Source organism: Buteo buteo, chromosome 3, assembly GCF_964188355.1.
Source record: "Buteo buteo chromosome 3, bButBut1.hap1.1, whole genome shotgun sequence".
Lineage (NCBI taxonomy): Eukaryota > Metazoa > Chordata > Aves > Accipitriformes > Accipitridae > Buteo > Buteo buteo.
In genome coordinates this window covers 66,565,796-66,587,896 of record NC_134173.1, presented here as the reverse complement: position 1 = coordinate 66,587,896, position 22,101 = coordinate 66,565,796, and the positions used below count along the sequence as shown (strand labels likewise).

At 38.9% G+C, this 22,101-nt stretch overlaps 2 protein-coding genes across 2 annotated transcripts in view; one reads left to right on the top strand and one right to left on the bottom strand.

Annotated features, from left to right (window-relative positions):
* NSMCE2 (NSE2 SUMO ligase component of SMC5/6 complex) overlaps positions 1 to 10,941 on the bottom strand; it is a 135,342-nt gene extending 124,401 nt beyond the window's left edge. The window contains exons 1-2 of the mRNA XM_075023952.1: positions 10,795 to 10,941; positions 7,535 to 7,682 (exon numbers count right to left, since the gene is read on the bottom strand). Coding sequence (XP_074880053.1) covers positions 7,535 to 7,667 — 133 coding nt within the window. The 5' untranslated portion in view covers positions 7,668 to 7,682; positions 10,795 to 10,941. The remainder of the gene's footprint in view (positions 1 to 7,534; positions 7,683 to 10,794) is intronic.
* Positions 10,942 to 11,032: 91 nt separating this feature from the next.
* The window catches only part of WASHC5 (WASH complex subunit 5), a 28,611-nt gene continuing 17,542 nt past the window's right edge, over positions 11,033 to 22,101 (top strand). The window contains exons 1-7 of the mRNA XM_075023951.1: positions 11,033 to 11,165; positions 12,224 to 12,524; positions 14,798 to 14,943; positions 16,036 to 16,120; positions 16,390 to 16,490; positions 17,439 to 17,631; positions 19,584 to 19,736. Coding sequence (XP_074880052.1) covers positions 12,339 to 12,524; positions 14,798 to 14,943; positions 16,036 to 16,120; positions 16,390 to 16,490; positions 17,439 to 17,631; positions 19,584 to 19,736 — 864 coding nt within the window. The 5' untranslated portion in view covers positions 11,033 to 11,165; positions 12,224 to 12,338. The remainder of the gene's footprint in view (positions 11,166 to 12,223; positions 12,525 to 14,797; positions 14,944 to 16,035; positions 16,121 to 16,389; positions 16,491 to 17,438; positions 17,632 to 19,583; positions 19,737 to 22,101) is intronic.

Here is a 22,101-nt window from a genome sequence, read left to right as displayed (position 1 = left end):
TAAATTAACATTGAAAAAAGATCCTACATTACCAACTACCATTTAGCTACTATTTAATAGGCACCATGACATAAGTGGATCCCAAGCAATCTGGAGAAGAGAAAGCAGTCAGTAAAGGGATGACATTGCACATGTGAGATGCAGTGCAGCACACATGAAGAAAAGCGCACAGACAACTCTGAGGCAAGGGGAACAGACAAATGGGATAAGCAGCCGGAATTGAGGTAAACTGCTGGCAGAGAGAGCAGGTTATGCAATAGGAAATGAGCAGACAAGCAGGAAAAGACAGAGCTGTAAAGGGCTAACTTAATCTGGGGCACATGCCAAAGAATCGTATCACTAACACTCTGTAAGGCCCGTGGGCCTGCCCTGTACCTACTGGTGAGCAGAAAAATCCTTCAAAGTGTGGAGAAAGAGAGGAGGAATTCTCACGCAGACCCTGATATTGTTACAGGAAGATCACTGCTATGTAATACAGGTGGCAAGCAGCCACAGGCAGCAGCTGACCATGACATTTTAGGGCAAGTTTTTGAAGAAAAAGCAAAGCAGCTCATCTTTTGTTCCCAAATGAGATTAGAGTTCAGGTGCAGTAACTGCTTCCCACCCAGCTATTCTACGCTCCAGGGCCTCTACACTTCACAGTGGGAACATGATGTATGGTTGGAAGAAAGTCCCAGACATCAAGGAAGCATCTTGCTCTCTACTAGAAAAACAGTTCAGCTAATTAGACAAAACCCTATCTGTTAATGCTTTAAAATGCTTTTCAGAAGTTTTATGCTAAGACATTCTTAGCATCTCATCTGTAGTTCACATACTCTCAAGCCCTCCCAATTATTTCCCATTTGTACTGGACATTCTTCCCAGTCCCACACAGCTTTGGCTCCAGCCCACACAAAAGCAACGGCCCCTCTAAAGAGCAAGCTGCTGGGCTGCAAGCCTGGCAATGACCATAAGTTAGTCTTCTTCATTCCGTTATGTACAGCTCTCTGCACTTCACAGTCCCATATTCTTGAGAAAGTTCTGCTGCTTTCTCCTGAGGAGTTAGATAAAACTGCCATCCTCAGCAAGTTGATAGAATTCACACCCAATAACTTTCAGCAGAGCTGGGAATAGATGCCAGTCTTGGATATGGCAGACCTATACTGGGCCAGCATATTTATATCATTATCAGCACATCACTCAACACACATAGCAGGTTACACTAATTCCAAAAGCAGAGAATAAGACTTATCCTTCAAGTATTTCGCATGGATGTCCAGCAGTGCTTTCTAACTCTATAGAACTACTTCAAGTAGTTTAAGTAAAGACAGTTCAGCAACTAAGAGAAGTTAAATTAGCAGTGCAAACAGCTTGTTCCTCAGTGTGCAGAGGTGTCAACACAGGGCTTAAAGTTCAATACTAGGAGCATTACAATTGAGAGACATTGCCAAACAAGTACTGACTTAGTGAATTCTTTTTTCACTCACACTACTAAAGCTCAAAACCAGACTGAGGCTAAATTTAGGAAGATGCAAATTATAGTAGAACTTAGATGATTTTACTTGCATTATAACTGATTTCAAACACCATCACCTTCAAATTCACATATCTATTAGGACTCCAATCCAGCAAAGGATATAAGCATGTGCTTAAGCTTTAAAATATACAGACCACTCTGAAAGTTGGTGGACCACTGAAGAATTTCAGTGTATCCTTGCCTTCAGTATTTTGCTAGCTTGGGCCACAGAACATCCAAGAGTGTTTTGAGCACAGGGAGGACATACTGAAACAGACTGTGCACAGTTTGGTTTTCTGCTTACATATTTTTTTATATAGAAACATTTTAAAATGTTTCTATATAAAAACATTTTTTGGTTTTAGATGTAATAGAAACATTTTAAAATGTTTCTATACCACAGTGGTATTCTTAAAAGAAGAGAAAAATACTAGCTTTAGACAATGTTGGTATCTAAAGATAAACAGCAGAAAGACTGAGACAGACAGAAAACTTTCTTTTTAACTCATTAAATAAAATGAGCTTTTAAATTGGCTGTTTCCCTTTGACATTCAGTTTGGTGAAATTAGTTTTCACATCTAGATACAGATCCTTAATCCCTTACAGGATCTTCTAAAATTTTGTCTCTTTGCCAGCACATGCTCACAACACAACACCATGAAAATGCTCAATGCTACAAGTCTGCAGATTCTTAATGGACAGGGACGTCTTAATTGACAATTTAACTTCATGGACATCAATAAAGTTACTGGAAAAATAAAAGGTTTTCAGGATCAAATGCATTAAAATTATTCTTCACCTAAATTAATGGCAGTTAACAGAAACTCTGCCTTATTTTGCTAGAGATCATACATATTCATAAATGAGCAATGCCTGACCTGAATATTTAACACTAGTAATTTCTTTTCATAAATCTACACAGGACTAGAACAAAATGAATGTAAATGTATTAGTGGACTAAGCAATAGAGTCACTGATGAAATTAAGACTTGGTTAAGTGTAGTTTTTGCAATGAACCTTACAGTAGTCTAAGTATCTCATCCTTATGGCACACTGTGAACAGTGGATTCCTTAGAGGAAAGAGACTTGGGAATCACTGTGGTTAAAGCTAACTTAAGATTTCTCTCCAGAGTGCAGCAGCAGTGAACAAGATGCTAGAAGGCACAAAAGAAAGGGGAGGTAGTACAAAGCTGGGAACAGATTCTGAGTGTTTATATCATTAGCGGCCTCACAGATATTTCAGACTGTTTTCATTCTACTGTGAAATATTTTCCTTTTGACTTCTTCATGTGAGGTCTGTTATTATTTACAGTTCCAAGTAAAAAATCCATACTTCCATATTATCTCTCAATAGGACTCCCAAAACATCTCACAGCACTAAATAAAGCTTAAATGGACAGGAATAATTTTAAATTTACTATTGTGGGCTGCAAACAGATATCAAGAGGACATCCTATATGCATAAGTAGAGATTAACATGAAACTGCCTAGAAATAGCGGGTATTTAATCTTTCCATTATTCATATGAAATGGGAAAGCATTGTTTTTATTAGTATTATTATTTTGCAGAAAGTAGTAAAACAAACTCCTTCAAGGTCATGGAAAAGTAGATTAATTGGTACATTCTGTCCTACATTTCAAAATGGAGGACCATGTGATGAGAGGCTATAAATCTTTAGATTTTCAAAGTCACCTGAATTGCAATTTATATTCGTGAAACTGACTCCCTTGCTCTTCTACATTTCTCTGACCACTACTTATTGCAGAGCTACAATGTTTAATTACTTAATTGAACCCTTCCTCCCCTGTCAATTTCTCCAACAGTTGTTTTACTCCTTGGAACAGCTGTGTCCAGTGAGATTACTTTATCTTTCCAGAACAGAAAGTCAAAAGCTATAGGGGAAAATACCAAGTTAATAGGAAGTTCTGAGCACAATTAATGTATAGGAGAAAAAAAAAAGGCAAAAAACCCCAAACCTCAGAACTGTATCCAAACTGAAAGGCTCTGTTGTTACTGCCAGAAAGCAATGGCCTCATGTAAGTTAACTATGAAGAGCAAAAGTGTTCATTTTTCAGAATATAATGATGAATAGATGTACATAGAGCTCTTAAGACAGAACGAATTTAACTACAGCAGCACAGTAATGAACAGTAGGCACAGTAGTCAATGGTAGCATCAGTACATGCACTGGCTTGCAGCCATGCAGCCTTTACCCCCGTCAAATTCCATTTAAGCAGGACTGAAGTGAGTCAGTAGGTAGACAGCAGTTTCCTAAAAGGAATTATGGTGCAGAGAGAAAGGATAGTCTCAGTTCAACAGGAGGCATTCTCCATATGAAATTACTGTTGAAATGAAAAACCAGTGTTTGATTTAGTTCTGAAACTTTCAAACATTATGTCAAAACACAGGTGTGAAAGATCTGTTATGATATTTATTCATGAGTAAGCAATTTAATCTAATGTCCCCGATGTCCAACTCAAAAACCTCTATCTTCTCTAATAAAGTTCTCTCAGTTGTCTGAGTCAGTTGAAGGAATTTTTTTTTTTTCTTTTGGATTATGATACAGCTACAATGTTTCTATACAGCAACCATTATTCACCCAAAAGGGTTTCATTTTAGTGGTGGTGAAGTAAGTAATTCCTTCAACCATTATATACCTCCCAGAGAGTTGAGAGGCTTAGCCAGTTTTCGCAAAGCATCTGAGATGTTTGAAGAAAGGTTACTATAGGTTACGAGGTTACTATAAATCATGGAGTACCCTGAGCCAATTCCTGCCCACAAGTCTGGCACCTCTTCCTATCCGCAGCCCTCTGGTTTCACGATCAAACAAGCAGTTTTATTCCCTCTTTATTCTATGTAACACTACCACCATCTGCTTACAAAGCTTAAATTCAAAATCATTCTGAGAGGATTTTATAGCTGCCATAACCAGTGTAAGAGTTCTTCGTTCTCTGCATGATTTAACCGGAGAGGACTTTAGGCTACCCAAGGATCATTGCCAGATGAACGGCCAGGTAAAGAGGCCAGTTTCTTTCCGACGCTTTTTGTACTGCTTACTTCCTATCTTCTTCTGCCCCCTAGTGAGCTCTGATTTTCACTCTACCTGAACAATCGTGGCTGCTTTATAACTTACATGCATACAAAAGTGCGGAAACACCAAACTGCTTTCTTTTTACATTCTTTGGAAGCCTTCTTAGTATTGTCCTCCACTAAATGCATCAGAAAGTGAAGAGCCTCTTCTAGCCCTACAGTGCTAATGTGCAGAAAGTTATTTTACTGAACAGGGAAACACCCACAAAATTGGCATACCATAAGAACCCTTTACACATGTAAAAGAAAACTTAAATTTGTTAATTTATATTTATCTGCTTTACCAGAGCTTTGAAGTTAGAAAAATCACACACAGGTTCTTTCACAAATCACTGTTTAATTGTTAAAAAACCCAACCAAACAAACAAAAAAACCCTATGGTGTTCGCTGCCCAGAAAGTACCTCAAATACAGCACCAGAGCAAACCCACTATCATACCTAAGAAAGTGGGGAAAAGTGATCCAGTTAGATCTTTTGATCTGCCTTAGCATCAGGTACGTTTATAGGAAGTCCCTCCATGATACCACATTAAACAGTAGCCAGTCCAGCAAACACAACTGTGTACTATTGAATAAATATGCTTACCAGTAAATGTCTTCAGGATTAGGCTTGTGGAGAATAGCAATTAACAAAGAGACATGACTTAACTGCACTAACTTTTCCTGCCTTTTCAGTTATTTATCTTCAGATGTAAATGTAACTTCTCTCATGTACTTGCTATGAAAATTTTTGGTACTATTCCTAAAACCAGCATTGTCCAATATGAAAGTCCAAAGGAATAAAATACTTTCACAGAAATAGTGCTTGTAACATAAAATAATAGTCATAATAGAATTCTTTGCTTCTATAAAGCCTGGCAAGGAAACCTATCCGAAGCTGGACAGTTAAATCTTGTAAAGGAAATTAAAACAAATTACAAATGGGACAGGAACAAGAATGCAGAAACATATTATCTAACACTAGCTCAAAATTAAATTAATATTTTGCCTCATAACACGAAAGCAAAGTAGGATAGATGAGTAACAATTCTAGAAATAGAAATTGCCACATATGAGTTGGAGGCAAGGGCTGAACAGTCAAGTATGGCAGATCAGATGATGCTACTTCTAAAACACTGGAAGTATTTGTTTACCTAAAGTATGTTATGCCACAGAAAGCCTGTATCTTTCCTGATGGCATTGCGTAAGGACATAAGAACTTGAAGTCCAAGTGGAGTAGTCAAGGGAGTGAAAAGCAAACTTTATATAAGTGAGGAGCTTCACTCATTGTTTGTTCCATGTACACATGTACATACATCTGCAAAGAAAAGTGTAGGAGTGAAGACAACTATTGTAAGTAAAAAGCTAACACCGTAACACCAGACCAAAGAGGTATAAACTACAAATACAAGTCTGGAATACCTTTTCTGTAGAGCAACAGGATGGGCTGTGTTAAAAGGTCGTGCTTGATAATTCTGTAACTATGATTCTACAGGAAAGTTGCCCCTGCTAAAATAAAATGAATGTTATGGTCTAGGAGCTGTTTTCCAGTTACATGGTATAACTTAACTGTAACAATGACCATAGGTATTTCATCAAGTGTAATCTCCTCCTCTCAGGATAGAATGCTAAATATGGTCCCTTTGGTTACTGAATGAAAGGGACAAAATAATTTCAAGGTTGTAATTAAAGATTAATGTGTCAGAAGCAGGTAAGTGAGGAAGATAACTACATTTCCTAGGCTTATAATGCACAGACTTCCAGCTACAGACCTGCACAGTGGAGCTTAAGTTGCCTTTCACCCCTCCAAATGGGAATGCAACAGGGGTTTCTACTGAAAGGTGAAATTAATCAAAGCTTTTAACTTTTGTACAAATAACTAATTTCTGTGCATCATTCTGTGGTCTTGGGACTGAAAGAATTCGGTACGTTCACTGTATTTCCATGTATTGCTTATGGCCAAGTAGAAGAGATGGTGACTGCAAAAGCAGAAAGGAAACAGAACTGGTTATACCAGTTTTACCTCAAAGGGAATCCCCACCTGACAGTTCAGACAAGCTTTCCATTTCCTCTACCCTGCTAGAAATGACATGTCAATTGTCTCTGACAGCAGTATGGATAAAAAGGTCAAAGGAAAATGAACTATCACAGTAGACAAAGAGAAAAGCATTCACCTTGATTGTATGTAACCCTTGGCTTAGTTAAGTGCAAGATCTATAATGAACAGCAAAACTCTGTTCCACAGGATTCTTGTTTTCCACTCGTAATTAAAACTATTAGGGTTTTGGAGCTTTAAAGTTTTTATTTTTTCCTAGTGAAAACATTATCACAGATCTAAGAAGACAGAGAATCAGGATGCCTAATGTTTGTCTTTGAGAAGTAGCTTTGCAGTGCACCTTTTATAGTGAAATAGCAATGACAAGACTGTTAGAAGTGATTACAGACTTAAGGTAACCCATTTTGCAAATGTCCAAAATGAAGCACCCTAAGAGGGCTTTTCAGCAGAGAAAGAGACAGCATTTTTAAAAATTGCATTCCCTAACAGGTGTCTCAAGCTTTGTACTCAAAATCATTAGCATTATTTTAATATATCTTGCCCTAAACATCAAATAAAACACACACAAAGAACCAGTATTAGAATGAAAAGTCATTTTATTCACCCACTTAAGAGGCCTTCTCCATCTTGCTCAGCAACATTAAAGTTTTTACAAAGCTGTAGGGTAACAACCACTGGAACACAATTAGTTTTGGGTGTTACAAAAGCTGGGATAATGTTTGCCTGGTACTTATATTTTCACTGAATTTATCATTTTAGGCAATGAAGTGATTGGAACGAAAACACCCTGGTCTAGCCAGAAGAGCTACAGCTCCTATAATGAACATAGATGTTGACAGTAACTAAGTCAAAATACAAATGCTTAGGACTCATCCGTCAGATTCAGGATGCAATACAAAAGAGAATATACTTACTAAAACTTTCCACAAGGTCAAGGGCAACATGAGTAGCAATATCCATTCCGGTATTTATGTAAGACTGGCAGTTTTTCAAAGATGAAAGAGAGGAATCCACAGAGTTGAATGAGATTCTTGCACCGCCTGGCATCTTGAAATTGTTACTCTAGAAATAACAGATACAACATTTTGAATGCAGTTTACACCCAATTAATTTGGGAGAGAAAACAGAAGTACAGATAACTAACCATAAAGCAGTGTCGATAGAACCACTGCAAACATCAGAAAGCAGGGATGAAATCTAAGCTCCCAAGATGTCAGTAATTTCAGTGGAACTGCAGTTCACCAGAGGTTTTCAATTCACCTCCTATTCAATATTAGGCAAAACTGCACCACAAAAATCAACTTGCAGTTTTCATCTGTTCATTCCTATTGCTAAACCACCATGAGGTTCAAACTCAATGATTATGTTCACTTGAAAATTACTGCCCTATTTCACATCCAAAGAAGCCCACATGCCCAAAACCTCATCTGTGTTTTCTAGGTATATTATCAATTAGGCTAGAAAGAAATATGACTTCTCACATCCAATTCAGCCCAGCAACTACAAGCCTGTTTCAACAGTTGGCCCTTGGAAAAATAATCTACCAAAGGGCCACTCTTCTAAGAATGTACTTAACAGTAAAACACCTAGCACCATTTTTAAATAAAAGCCCACCTTACAAATGCTCTCTACCTCCCCCAAAGATGCTACAAAATTTTAGTACTGATGTTCCATTTGCACAGAATAGTGTTGCAGAGGAATCGTGTTTATCTTCTTTACCACCGTCTTCCTTTCCAATACAGACCCGCAACCTACAGCCTTGGGGGCATTAACTGCTTCTCCTCTGTCATTAATACAACCTTCAAGTGGGTTTGCTTATGCTGTGCCTATCCACACTGTTCACATCAGTTGGTTTCTTCTCAAAAATTTCAACTTTTGCTCTTCCTTCTTCATGCTTTGCCATAAGTTGCTCGGACAACATGTAGCTATTACAAGAAACATGAACCCGGTGTGTGGATTTTTATCCTTTAAAGTTGCAGGAGATAAGAAAAATTCTGCTCAGCTTTAGATACATGGTTGTTCATAAAAAACAAACAAACAAAAAAACCCACCAAAAGTCTTGGATAGACAGAAATACTGCATTAGTCCATGTAAAGAATAACTGATATGTTCAACAACTACACTGAGATCATATTGGGGGAGGTAGAGAACAGAATCCACAACCAAATTTGGGGTATACCAGAAGTTTTACCTGAATCATACACAAAATAACAAGGGGACGAGTTGTTCTATCAACAATAGCCTTTGACAGGCTATAGTCCAACAGAAATCTGGAAAATATCTATATAGAAAGGACAAAGCTTTGCCCAAGCTTTGCATACGTAAGGCTGTATCTCCCTCTACTACTTTCCCTGGGACTCCAGAACTACATCTTGTGCTCCCTCTAACCTAAACAACATTGCCACATTTCTCACAAATATCATGCAGACTATGAGACCTGCTGTCACGCTCTCTTCTCTCCTAATGTTTTCTTCTGTATCTTTTTCTTTTTTTTCCATTTAAAAAAATGTGCTTGGCCACTCAAGACTACCTTTTATGACACCATTTTTAGGTCGTGCTTCCAACAATATTTTAACCACAGTTCAAGTCTACCACAACTTGAACTTCTGAACTACAAATTGCCTTCCTCTCTATCCCCTTCTACAGGTGCATTTTGTCACAGATGAGGCAGCAGCCTTCAACAGTTCCATTATGTCAGCTCATGCTCTCCCCATCAAAAGACAGTAATTGCTATTTTTAGAGATCTTTAGAGGCTGTCAAACTGACAACAGAAGACAAGGAAAAAGTTCCTTACAGAACTCCTTGAATGTAAAGGAAAACGATGTTCTTAAAGATTTAATAACAAATGCTTTCAGCTGTTACATTATTTAACTTTGTTTTTAAAGCACCTGTTTGCCATCTTAGACTGTATAGAAGCTGTGTGATCCAAATATACACTATTAAACAGTCACATAAAATCAAGTTAGCAGCTTTATCTTTCTGGGCCCATTTAGTGTATCAAAGTTAATAGTGAGAACCTAATTCCCTTCTTCAACTTGGTAAATCTCAGTCACTGAGAAAGCCTGCTGTTCTTTTGGAAATTTCACAGATATACACTGTGAAAGGCAGGAATCTGAAAAAAACAACAGTGCAAAGTTAAAAAGGGTTCTTTCTTCTCTTGAGATTTGTGGAAACACTGAGCAAACTACACAGGAACATAAGTTACTGTTTACAATATTAAATCATACCATTGCATTGGTAGTTTCATCTGAAATTCTCTTTTGGAAAGTAAGTTCAGTACTTTTGGACAAGTTTTCCCTTTTTTTTTTTAATAAAAATTATTGTTCTTAGAAACTGTTTATGATCCCAAGCAAAGATTTCACTCTTGAATTTTCTAAGTGAATTCTTCAACTTCAGCTTGCAGCTGTTCATTCTGCCTTCAGAGGAAAAGCCACATTCCTCACTGGAATTGACTTAACAGCAGTGTTTTTAAGGCACTCTTTTTTGCCAGGAAGGTCTTCAATGGGTGCATCAATGTAGCACTTAAAATTTGCAACTCCCAGCCCCCAAGCCCCTCACTTCTGGAAAATACAACCAGCAAAATCAGAGTTGAAAAGGAGACCAAGTGAGACTACTGAGGCAGCGTTTTTTTCTTTCAACAATGAGTGATCAAATGGTCCAGACAGGATTACCAAGCAGCAAACTTAAATTACAGTTTCTATTCTGCCTCTTATTTTAAAGATTTGAGCAAATCACCGAATTTCTCTACGCTTCAACATACCAAACTACAAAGCAGCGATAAGAAGAAAAAGAGTTACTTCTGTAACACAAGATCTATAGGTGACAAGTGCTCACTGACTACCAGGGCTAGTGTCTACACCCTAGATGCGCTCGGTGGCCATCTATCACAGGGAGACGTTACTCCCCTGCCACAAAGGTCGGGAGAAGAGCCCACGGAGCAGGAAGCTCCGCTCTCCCAGCCCTCTACCTTACTGCCCTACCCCGTCCATGACAAGCCAGGGCAGCGGGCCCGGCCCAGCCTGCCCCTCGTCAGTCACGCACGGAGGGCCACGGCCCCACATCCCCTCCCCGCCCGCCTCTTCCCGCTCCCTCGGCCGGGAGAGCGCTGCCCTCACCCCGCCAGAGGGGAAGGGGCCGGCGAGGGCAGCCACCCTCACCAGCGGCTGCTGCTCACCTAGTCCCAGCCGCCGAGGCCCGAAGGGGCTCCTGGCCCGGCGGCGGCCCCCGCACCGACCCTTTCGGCGGCAGGAGCAGGCGGGCGAGCTGGGCCCGGGGGAGGCGGGCCGGGCCGGCCGGGCGGCGGAACCGCCTCATCAGCCGGCGCCTCTCCACATGACGGCGCCGTCATGTGATGGGAGGGCTCGGCCGCGCCGCTCGGAGCTCCGCCGCCGCCGCCTCCTTCTTCCCCGCCTGCCGCTGCCCGCGCCTCACCCGCCGCCGCAGCAGCTTACCCTCGGGCGGCCGCCGTCCCTGCCCGCAGGCGCTGACGGAGCCGGGCACCCTCCTCGCTGCTGCCGCCGCTCACCGCACCAGCGGCGGGGGAAGGTGAGCGCCGCCGAGCGGGGGTGGAACTGGCGGGGAGGCCGCTGGGTGAGGGCAGGCGGCGGGAGCGGGGCGGGGGGCGCCGCCGCCGCCGCCGCTGCCGCCGCTGTTGCTCTGAGGGGGTTGGCGGTTGGTCTCGCGCCGCGGCCGTTAGCCCCGAGGCGAGGTTCAAACCGTGAGGGAGAGCGCGGGCTGGGCGGGAGGCGGGAAGGTGCGAGCGGCACGGGGACTGGCGTTGGCGGGGAGGGATGGATGGGATGGGATGGGATGGGATGGGATGGGATGTGGTTCAAAGCCCCGGCCGGCTCCTGTGGGGTGTAGGGCCCTTCTGAGGGCCTTGCGGGGCAGCTTGCTGCAGCGCTAACGCCCTGCACCCCGCCTAACGGGAAGGCCGGGCTCCTGGTTCTCATTTGGGGGCAGAAGAGGCACTGTCGTCTTGAATTTGGCTCAGTAGGTTGGAAGGTCGTTGGTGAAAAGTCAAGTCATAACTTCCATTAATGTTTCTAAACATAAAAAGCTTATTTTTAGCAGCGCTGCCCTCCCTATCTTGCAGGAAATGTCAGTAAATGGAATTGCAACTAGGAAATGCAACCACAGCACGGAAGCTAACCCTTCAGCAATAAATAAAGGAAGGGAACTCTATCTTTTCCATTTGCTATAAAAGTTTTCCTTCTTGCTAAAGCCTATTACAGTCAATTTGGTTGTATTTTTAAAGTGGCTATTATAAACACATCCTGTTATATGTTTTTGCTTGCTGCCATCTCCTTGCGTGGTCTCAGTTGCTTCAGTATTTGTGATCATTTCATTCTTCAATAGTTCTCTTAAATTTTTCTGGTATAAAAGGTCGTGCTTTCCTTGCCTGGTCACACAGGAGACTGAGTCAAACACAGCATATGTGCTGAAGATGAACTCAGTGCATTTTTTTTCATTTTACAAAGCTGTGGATAATTTAGTTTTCATAAATTCAAAGATTTGAGAGTATGCTTAAACATCCCCGTAGATTAAACTATCAAGAATACGAACATGAACCACTCTGAATGTACTTGGGTTTGTTTTTACAGGTTATTAATGGCGCAGCTAGTTTCATCATCAGACTTTCTTCTTCAAATAACCTAAAGATTAACGATCAGAATCCAGCTGCAGGACTTCTGCTGCTCTGTCACGTCCAGCGCCACAATGGTCGATTTTCTAGCTGAAAACAATCTCTGTGGTCAGGCAATTCTTCGGATTGTGTCCTGTGGAAATGCCATCATTGCGGAACTTCTGAGACTTTCTGAATTTATTCCTGGTGTTTTCAGGCTGAAGGACAAGGCTGATCAACAGAAGTATGGGGATATCATATTTGATTTCAGTTATTTTAAGGTAAATCCTTTTATTTTTAAACTTCTTAAAGCATTCCTGTCCTGCATGAGGGTGCTTCGGGTTATGAAACAGCCATTCTTGACTATTGTGTTTATTACTAGCATTCTTCAGAATTTACTATCATGACTTCTTGCTTAGTTTTTACCAGAAATTCACCAAACTGAGATAGCAATTGGGATATGCTAGCATGCTAATGTTCCACTTCTGGGATGTTTTGTATTTTATATACTTCTGGTCATACTCAGCCTCATCTTACTCATTTCAGTGAGCAGAAGCAGTCTAGTGAAGTTTCTGTGCTTGGACCCCTAGGCAGAATATAAGTATAACTGGTACCTGCATGGAGAGTATCAGGACAAGAAGGGGGTGGCAGTTTTAAGTGCATTCAAGAGCAGTCCCAGCTACACCTTTCAAAATGTTTGACGAGTCATCTGGACTGTGAACTTTGATGAATACCGATTATATGAAACTTAAGTATTAGGTTCTGGGAATTGTTTAATTATTATAATTATTATGATTATTATTATTTCCTGCAGGAACATTAAATTCTACTTTCACCAGCAGGTTCTGAGCCTGTGCAGTTGGTTGTTTTCCTTTGGAGCAGTACTGTGGGCAGTATGCCCATCTTCTTTTGGTTATCTGTAGCTTATTCTTTGCAGCCGTGAAAACTGCTTTCTGCTTTCCTGTTTGACAGTACTGTGATTGTTCATTCACTGGACTTGTCACATGTGCTGAATAAACAAATAAATCAAAGAGTAGTGTCCATGAAAAGCCCTTATTTCCCTTACAAAAGTAAGCTTCTTGCAGTACCTATTTCCCTCTGTCATCCTCCAGCATGATTAAGAGGGAACTACAGAGACTATCTAATCTGACTTTATCTGGATTGTACAATACAAGAAGTGTTAATAGTAAAGCAACGGGGGATTTTTTTTTTTTTTTTATTTTATTTTTTTTTTTTAGTAAGAGTTGTAAATGTCAAGCACTGTGAGCCTTGGACACTGAAAACCCTGAGCACAAATGATTTCCCACATATCTTTAGATCTAAGTAATTGTTAGAAGTCTCTTTTTACAGAAATTACTTGCAAATTTAAAAGCAGATAGGTATAATTGGTGAGAAATACCATTATCCTTGAAATTGTAAGATTTTTGAATGTTAAGAAAGCACAACAGTGCTGCTGCTTTTCAGAGTAATCACCCCAAAATCCATAGAAGACCTACTTAATAAAGCAGAGATTAGTGAGTTTACAGATATTTTCACTGCGAATGCGCTATTTCCATATTCATGATTCTTATAATTACCTAATGAGAAGAGATTTGATGTTTTGAAAATACAGGCTGTTTACTTTGTGCATTTGAACTTGTAGGCAGTTTGGGGCTTGCTTTTATCCTTTGTTTTATGTAGGTATTTTGCATGAAAAGAGAAGCAGAAGAGCATTTTTAAAACCACACAAAAATTGTCGGCTGGGTATTAAGCTTGATATTTTATTTTAACTATTTTAAGCTATTTTTATGGAGTTTGTGTTGACTAAATCCTTTTAAGCCATGATCACATGCTATTGTAAGTGGTCTGTGGAATGACATTAACAGTATTTTCAATTAAATGTTAATAATATTTTCAATTAAGCATTAATGGTATTTTCATTTAGATGGTGATGGTAGGACCAAATGGTGGTTATGAGAAGTGGTGACAGTGCTAAATGGTTAGAAAAGTTTGTACAAGTGCTTTAAGGAAGTCGGGCTCTTCATCCCACCCTTTTTCCCCCGCGGTTTTTAATGGCATAATTTCTGCATTAATTTGGGGGACTAGTGCTGAGCTAGATCCAGAGTCTGTAAAAAAACAGGTCTAATATTTTCAAGCAGTTTAAATGTATGAAAAGGTACTGATCTTTGTGAGGTCTCAGTGTTGATTTCAATCTGAGAAATCAATCAGATCAAATGTGTAAAGGAAAAAATTCCAGCAGGGAAATAGTTAGCACTACAAAAAACACACAGTGGCTTCAGATGCACTGGGGCTTTACCCAAAGCATTAACTATTCTTTTCCATTGGTTACATAGGATAAATCATATTTAAAATCATTGCAGATTGTAACAAAGTGTAAAATTCATCTTTATGGAATCAATGTTCAATCATGAAGTAGCTTGGAAAACTACAGATCTTTGTTTTAATAAGAAATGTTAATTCTGGTGTTATGCGCACAGTGGTGGTTGCTCACCAAGAGAAGTAAAATAGAGGTCAAAGTCAAATATTGTCTCTAAAGATTAATTTCTTTTCTTAGGGGCCTGAGACATGTGAAGGCAAACTGGAAGCCAAACCTGAGTTACTGGATTTAGATGAAGAATTTCGTGAAAACAACATTGAAATTTTGACAAGATTTTATCTAGCTTTTCAGAGTGTACATAAATACATTGTAGATTTAAACAGGTATGGTATCTTAAATCCATGTGGATTTTCTTAGAGACTAGACTACTGTTTAGTCTTAAAAATGAGAAGCTTTTTCCTTAGAGACCCAATACACTCGCTGTTGAACCATATTCACATGCATCTGGAAACCTGGATTGCTGGAATGAACACTAACTTTTACTCCTACTGTTGCTTACCAGCATAATAAATGACTTGAAAACATTTAACCTCTGTACCTCATTTCCTCAACTGTAAGCTAGAGCTAGTTTTTCTTCTTTATCCTGGAGGTTGTCTTGAAGATTTTTGTAATAAAAGGAGACTCCGTATTAGTAAACTAGGGTTTTTTTGGTCTGGCAAAACAGAATATCAGGTAGGGTTTTTTTCTTTAACTTTCATTGGCAGTATTTTCCTGAACTTAGTTTTTCAGTGGAGTTGCCATATTCTCAAGTTTGCTACTCTTACCTGTAAAAACCAATATGAAAGATTCATTAAATAGTCTAAGGAAAAGTTCCAGAGAATCTTAAGTGTAAGAATTGTTTTTGTTATTGATCTTATATGAAAAGATTAATTAAAAAATTAAGTGTTTAACATTACTTGTTAGTAAGTAGTGTTACTGGAAAATCCTTTAATAGGAAGAAGACTTCTGTTAATCAAGATGAACATACTCTATTTCTAGCTCTACCTTCCAAATTGCAACTGAGATAAATTTATGGTATTTCCAGGAGATATTTCTGAGGTAACTTGAAAATAACAGTTTTAATAAATTTTGGAGTAGAAGCCTTCTCAGTACTGTCTTCTCAGGCTGTTACCCATCCCTAAGAAGATTAAGAGAATGTTAGCTGTAAGTTAGAGAGTATCCTCTGGTGTATTTCACATACACCATCAGGATATGGCAGGAGGCTTTTGCCAACTGGTTGGCTCTAGCTAGGAGTTTTAGCTTCTCATTTCATAGCAGAGCATCTCTTCTTTAGCTGAAAAACTCCATGCTGCTTGTACTAGGGAAATGTTCTGATGTGACTGTTGACTTCCAGAGAAAATCAGCAAATTGAGTTCTGAGGACATGCAATTTGAGAGCAAAATAGTCAATGACCAACTCTTTGTTATGATCCCTAGATATTTAGATGACCTCAATGAAGGAATTTACATTCAGCAAACATTAGAAACGGTCCTCCTTAATGAAGATGGAAAACAGCTTCTAGTAAGTATTGAACAGTTCTGTAATAGTAGAAAATGAACCAACTAGTTTAGTGCCAAACTAGACAAAGATTTAAATTTACTGAATGCATGGAAATGCTATGACTTGTTTTTAGGAGGACAAAGACCAAAAATGTACAGCCTGCCATTTTTCATGTTGTATTGACTATGTAGTTGATGTTGGGTTAGTTTGCCAGTACGTTTGTCTTTATGTGTAACTACAAAATTGTATTTATGTGATTTCTTCCCTTCATTTTTCCTTTTTCTAAACAGTGTGAAGCGCTCTATTTATATGGAGTCATGCTACTGGTCATTGACCAGAAGATTGAAGGAGAAGTCAGAGAAAGAATGTTGGTTTCCTACTACAGATACAGGTAATGTATATTGTTTTTCAGAAGCACTCGAGGCTGAAAAGATGTAACATGCAAGTATATTCAGTTACCTACATTATTGAATTAAGATAAATGGAAATATCAGCAACTTTCTGACTGTCTACAGATACAGTCTAGTAATTCTGCAGAGCTTTCTGCATGTTGACAGAACTCCTTGAATTAGCTGGTTTTCCAGGTCTAGCTGCAAAACTGGAGCAACAGATTTTTCATGCTGTCACAGTAGAAATTTGAAGTCTGATGACAAGTAAACTTTCAGCTAAAGTTTCAATGTTGCAAGTGCCAGCTATGAAAGTATCACAGGTTCCCAAATGTGTGCGAAATCTTGGTGAAAAGTCATGAGTATCTAGATGACAAAGGTATTGCTTCTTGTAGTTTCAGTGCTTGATTAGTCAAATCAATAATGAGTTTCCAGGGTAGGTTGACAGCATCATGACAGTATGACAGTTAGGGTCTCAAAGGGTATCAGTGCAAATCCTTTCACACATACAAAAAAGGAGGTATCCTGTTTCTATGCTTCTTTAACTATGTTTATGCCTCTCAGTATATAATGAGAGAGAATTCCTTAACTCTGGAATACAGAAGTGGAACGACAAGGGGAATTCAGAAGGGGGAGGAGAAAAGAAATAGAAAAAAAAACAGCAGAACAAAACTCCTCCTCCTCTGAATATAAAGCTACTTGTTTCTGTTCCTGAATAAAGTTCATTTTTCTGTTTGTGCTTTGTTTGTTTATCTGGGATTCCAGTATGGATATTTATCAGTGTCCTCCTATAATATGGGGAACATTATATTCATGGAATAAAGAGCCGGAAATCTCCCAGACCTTAGTATCTGCTCATTTTCTTGGAGGAAAGGCATGGTTACAAGGTGGGGAAGAAGAGGAAATAATTAGGTCATACAGCTCAATTTTTGTTCCTTTCTTTTGTAAAACAGTGCAGCCCGATCCTCTGCCGATTCCAATTTAGATGATATCTGTAAATTGCTTCGAAGCACTGGATACTCAAGCCAACCTGGAGCTAAAAGACCTCCAAACTACCCTGAGAGTTACTTCAGCAGGGTACCCATAAGTGAAACATTCATTAGCATGGTTATTGGCCGTTTACGGTCAGATGACATTTATAACCAGGTAAGTTACTATGAGATAAGAGGGATCTAAAACTGAATATAAAATGGTTTCTCTGGTTAGTTACTCGACCATGAAGCCTAGAAAAAAATAAATCACAGAATTGTGGAGGTTGGAAGGGACCTCTTGAGATCACAAAGTCCAGCCCCCTGGCTCAAGCAGGGTCAGCTAGAGCAGATTGCCCAGGACTGTGCCCAGTTGGGTTTTAAGTATCTCCAGAGGTGCTGACTGCAGAACATCTCTGGGCAACCTGCTCCAGTGTTTGGCCAATCTCACTGTAAAGAAACCTTTTTTATTTAATGTCTTTAAATCATAAATGATTGCTCACTCTCAATAACTCTTAATACATTCAGAGATTCCCATTCTTTTAGTTACTGCAAAGAGATTCATCATCCATTAGTAGACAATGTGTTTAAAAAGGAACACTATTATTGCAGTTCTTGAGTATGACAATTGTATTAATAAAACAAAAATTGAAGCAAGGTATGAATAATGGCTACTGTATTTACAGTCTCTTCTAATATGACTCCTTTGAGCAGGTTTCAGTCTTAAGCATGGACAAGTGATCTTATTTCTGTAATTATTGGCACACTTTTAGTGAATCCTGGAAAACTGAAGCAGTTTATAGATGCCAGAAAACCAGCATTGGAAGATTAATGAACAATTGTAAGAAATAAATAAAGGCTTAAAACTTTAGGCAGGAGTAATAATTGAGAAGTAGGGACCTTATCAAAAACACTTTCATACAATTGACAGATATATTAACCTTCAACAGGGAAAAATTGCCTTTTTGGTATTGTACTGTAAGAATTTTTTAAGTTGTGCAGAATTCTAGAAACAAAAAACAGAGAACTTAGCAAGTTGTGAAAAAAGCCCATTTTATGACATAATCTGTGTCTCTGACAGGAAACTGTAAAGTGTTTGTGAGACTATGCTCTTGTAAAGTACTTAACCTAGAAATCTTACTTAAATCAGCTGGTATGTTGTATCAAAATTACTTTTCCTCTTTTTCATAGAATATTGTTGGTTTATTGCCTTTGCATTAAAATATTACAATTCATTAATTTTATTTTGTAATGCTTACAGTTGATAATGGAAAACATAATGTTTCTATACAAAGCATGATTATAACCTATGTACTTTTTCCAAATGTAGTACAAAAAGTAGGGTAGAAATCTTCAGCTCAACCCAAACTGAATACAGCCTGTTTTACTAAATTATGTTATGTCTAAGGTATTAGCTCCTTTGATACTTGCAGCTTATTCTTGATGGCAGTGCGCAGAAGCCTCCTGATTTTTCTTACTAGTCTGCACACTTAACCTAATAAAATAACCAAACAAAATTAAAGAAAAATAGAATGTTATTAAATAAAAGCAGAGAACCGTTTTCCTAACAACAAATCATTATGCCTTGTTGAATGTTATTTTGATAGCAACCTTTTTTGTTAGTATGAAGGTCTTTTAATATATTATCCTATTTTTTTTTTAAATGAAAATTCAGTTTATAATTTGAATCTTCTTGATCTTGCTGGTACATGGCATTGGCGAATAATTAAATTACCTGCATCCTAATTGCCTATTACTTCAGTTAAATGAATACTTGTTTCTATCTGAGAAAAACTAAACATACCCAGTTGCTATGAAATACTTATTTCTAACTCTGCTCCTTTCAACTCATCGTAAGCTCTTTGTTCATCCCTCCTTTGACTCATTTACAGCATAGTAATATCTTACTATATCCTGTTAAAGTTAGCAGACATTTACACAGTCAACTTTTATATTCTGTGAAATATGTCTGGTAAATACGCTGCATGTGTAAGCATGTCCAGCTTACCCACATATCCTCCTTGCCTCCTATTATCTATATACTGTACTTTTTATTGTGCCCCATAATCTTTGCAAGTGGTTTATGTTGCATTATATTATGTACAGTTTTGGTTTGTTCCCTTTTCCTAGGTTTCGGCATATCCATTACCAGAACACCGCAGCACTGCCCTGGCAACTCAGGCTGCTATGCTCTATGTGATACTGTATTTTGACCCTTCTATTCTTCACACTCAACAAGCAAAAATGAGAGAGATAGTGGATAAATACTTTCCAGATAATTGGGTAAAAAATAATTCTGTTTTAAAACTGTCCCCTGGATTTAATGTTATAGGAAAAATTTACCTTCCTTTTAGTGTGCATTATAGAAAACATGTCCTAAAACTAGAATAGGTTCTTCTCTGGAGAAATTTTACTTTGTTCAGAATGAAGTGGTCTGAGTAAAACCTTCTGGATAAGTGTGGAAAACTATCCTTTGACAATATCAGTTATTGTCTAAAATGCTTAAATCAACCACTGTGATACCATCATGGTAAAGTGAATTGTAGAAGAGTGTAGGCTGGAAGGTAATATGGGCATCTTCTTGTCCAATTGTTTTGAAAATATCTAAAATGAAGGTCTACAGCCTCTGTGGGCACCTGTGGCTGTGCTTAATCACTCTCATGGTGAAGAATTTCTTCCTTCTGTACAATTGGAATTTCCCTTGTTGTAGCTTGTGACTGTTGCCTCTTGTCTTTTCACTGTGCGCCTCTGAGATGGGTCTGGCTCAGTCTTATTCATAACTTCCCTTTAGGTAGTGGAATACCGCAGTCAGATCCCGTAGTCTTCTTTCCTCCAGCTTAAGCAAACCCAACTCCCTCAGCCTCCACTTTTGTAGTGGGTCCCTCTAAGGGTCTTAGTGACCTCCTATTCGATTCATTCCAGTTCGTCCATGTCTGTCTCATACTGAGGAGCCCAAATCTAGACACGTTACTCTAAATGGGACCTCATGAAGGCTGACTAGATGGAAATAATCACTTCCCTCAATCTGCTGGCTACAGTATGGCCAACATAGCCTAGTGTATGATTACTCATTGTTGTCATAAGGCTGCATGTCTCATTCATGTTCAGTTTGTCCACCAGGACGCTTAAGTCCTTTTCTGCATAGTTGTTACATAAGCAGTGAGTTCCCAGATTGTACTGTTGCAAGGGTTTGGTTTTGTTCTAAGTAACAGGACCTTGTATTTATCATTACGTGGTTTCTGCTGGTGAATTCTACCAGCTTGTCAAGGACGATCTGGATGACAGCCTTGCTCTCCAAGAAGTGCCCCCACACTGATGTTACTTGAGAACTTGTTTAAGGATTCATTCCATGCCATTGACCAAATAACTTAGAAGCAAAACCTGTCACTCTGTGCAATTCTATAGACCTTTTCAGATGCAGTGATCAAAATGGAATTACTGTGTGTCTCAGTATTGAGATTTAGGGTTTCCACCCAGAAGCCCTAGTCTGCAAAAAATGCTACTGAAATAGGCTGGCATGTAGCAATAGAGTCCCCACGTAGTCTATATCAAAGGGAATCAGACTTAACAAAGAAATTATAAAATAATTTGTGTGTATCTATTGGTTTCAAGTTGTATTCTTCTGTACCATAAGAAGAACAGTGAAAAAAGGAGGGAAGAAACTGTAATGGCTGCTTATTAATAGACATGAGAACCCCTCAGTTTCTGAAAAACTGCAAGCTTATTTTAGAAATGAGAACTTGACATTGTGAATTTTTGATTATGCCAGCATTTTTATTCTCTTGAGTTCATAGTGCCAACTGTTCTTTTAAGACAACACCTATCTTCTTGTGATCAGGTATGGATGAGTAAGCTGCATCATACAGAATACTTGACTCTTAGGCTGATTTCAAATGATTGTTAGCAGTTGAAGTGTAGCCTTTTGAGGAGCTGTGCTCTACAGGAAATAATGAGCTTCACTTCAATAATATGAGAGGGATCCTCATATCAGCAGACCAGTGTCCCATTTGCCTTTACTGGCTTCCTTTCTGACACTGTCAGAAGAGCTCAAAGGCTGACAGTGTCCCCCTAGATGTGATCACTCCTGGATGGAGGAATATTGGAGCAATAGTGTGACAAAGCTCGTAATTCCAGAGCTCTGTATATCCTCCATCTGTCAGTAAGCCAAGGCTTCCATTTTTAATCAAGTATCTTACAAATGCTTGTAAGTCAACCACAATTCTGTATTTTTAATTACATTTAAACTTGGGCTAGAGGTCTGAAATCAGTTCTTCTTTGCTTCTTAAAAATCACAGAGTGGAATCATAATTTCTTTTTCTATGTGTTCACCATAGAAGATGCTTTACATTTCAGTTTGGTCCTTTGGGCATTCTCAGAGTAGGATTCATTCAGATCATTTTTCCCCCACTGTCATAGTCGCTTCCCCAGTTGCTTTCATCAGTCTTCTGCATAGCATCATGGAAATTAAAAAGTCATAAATTCATAGAGGAAAAAATAGAGGCCAAGGATCATACATAGTGACTGAAAGAACTGTGGGCTTGTTTTCAGAACTAAGCCTCTAATTAACTGTGTGCCTTTTATTTCAAAGTCGTCTTACTCCCTGATTTCCAAAGGTGGTGGAGCAAAAAGTACAGTTGCAAAAAAAATT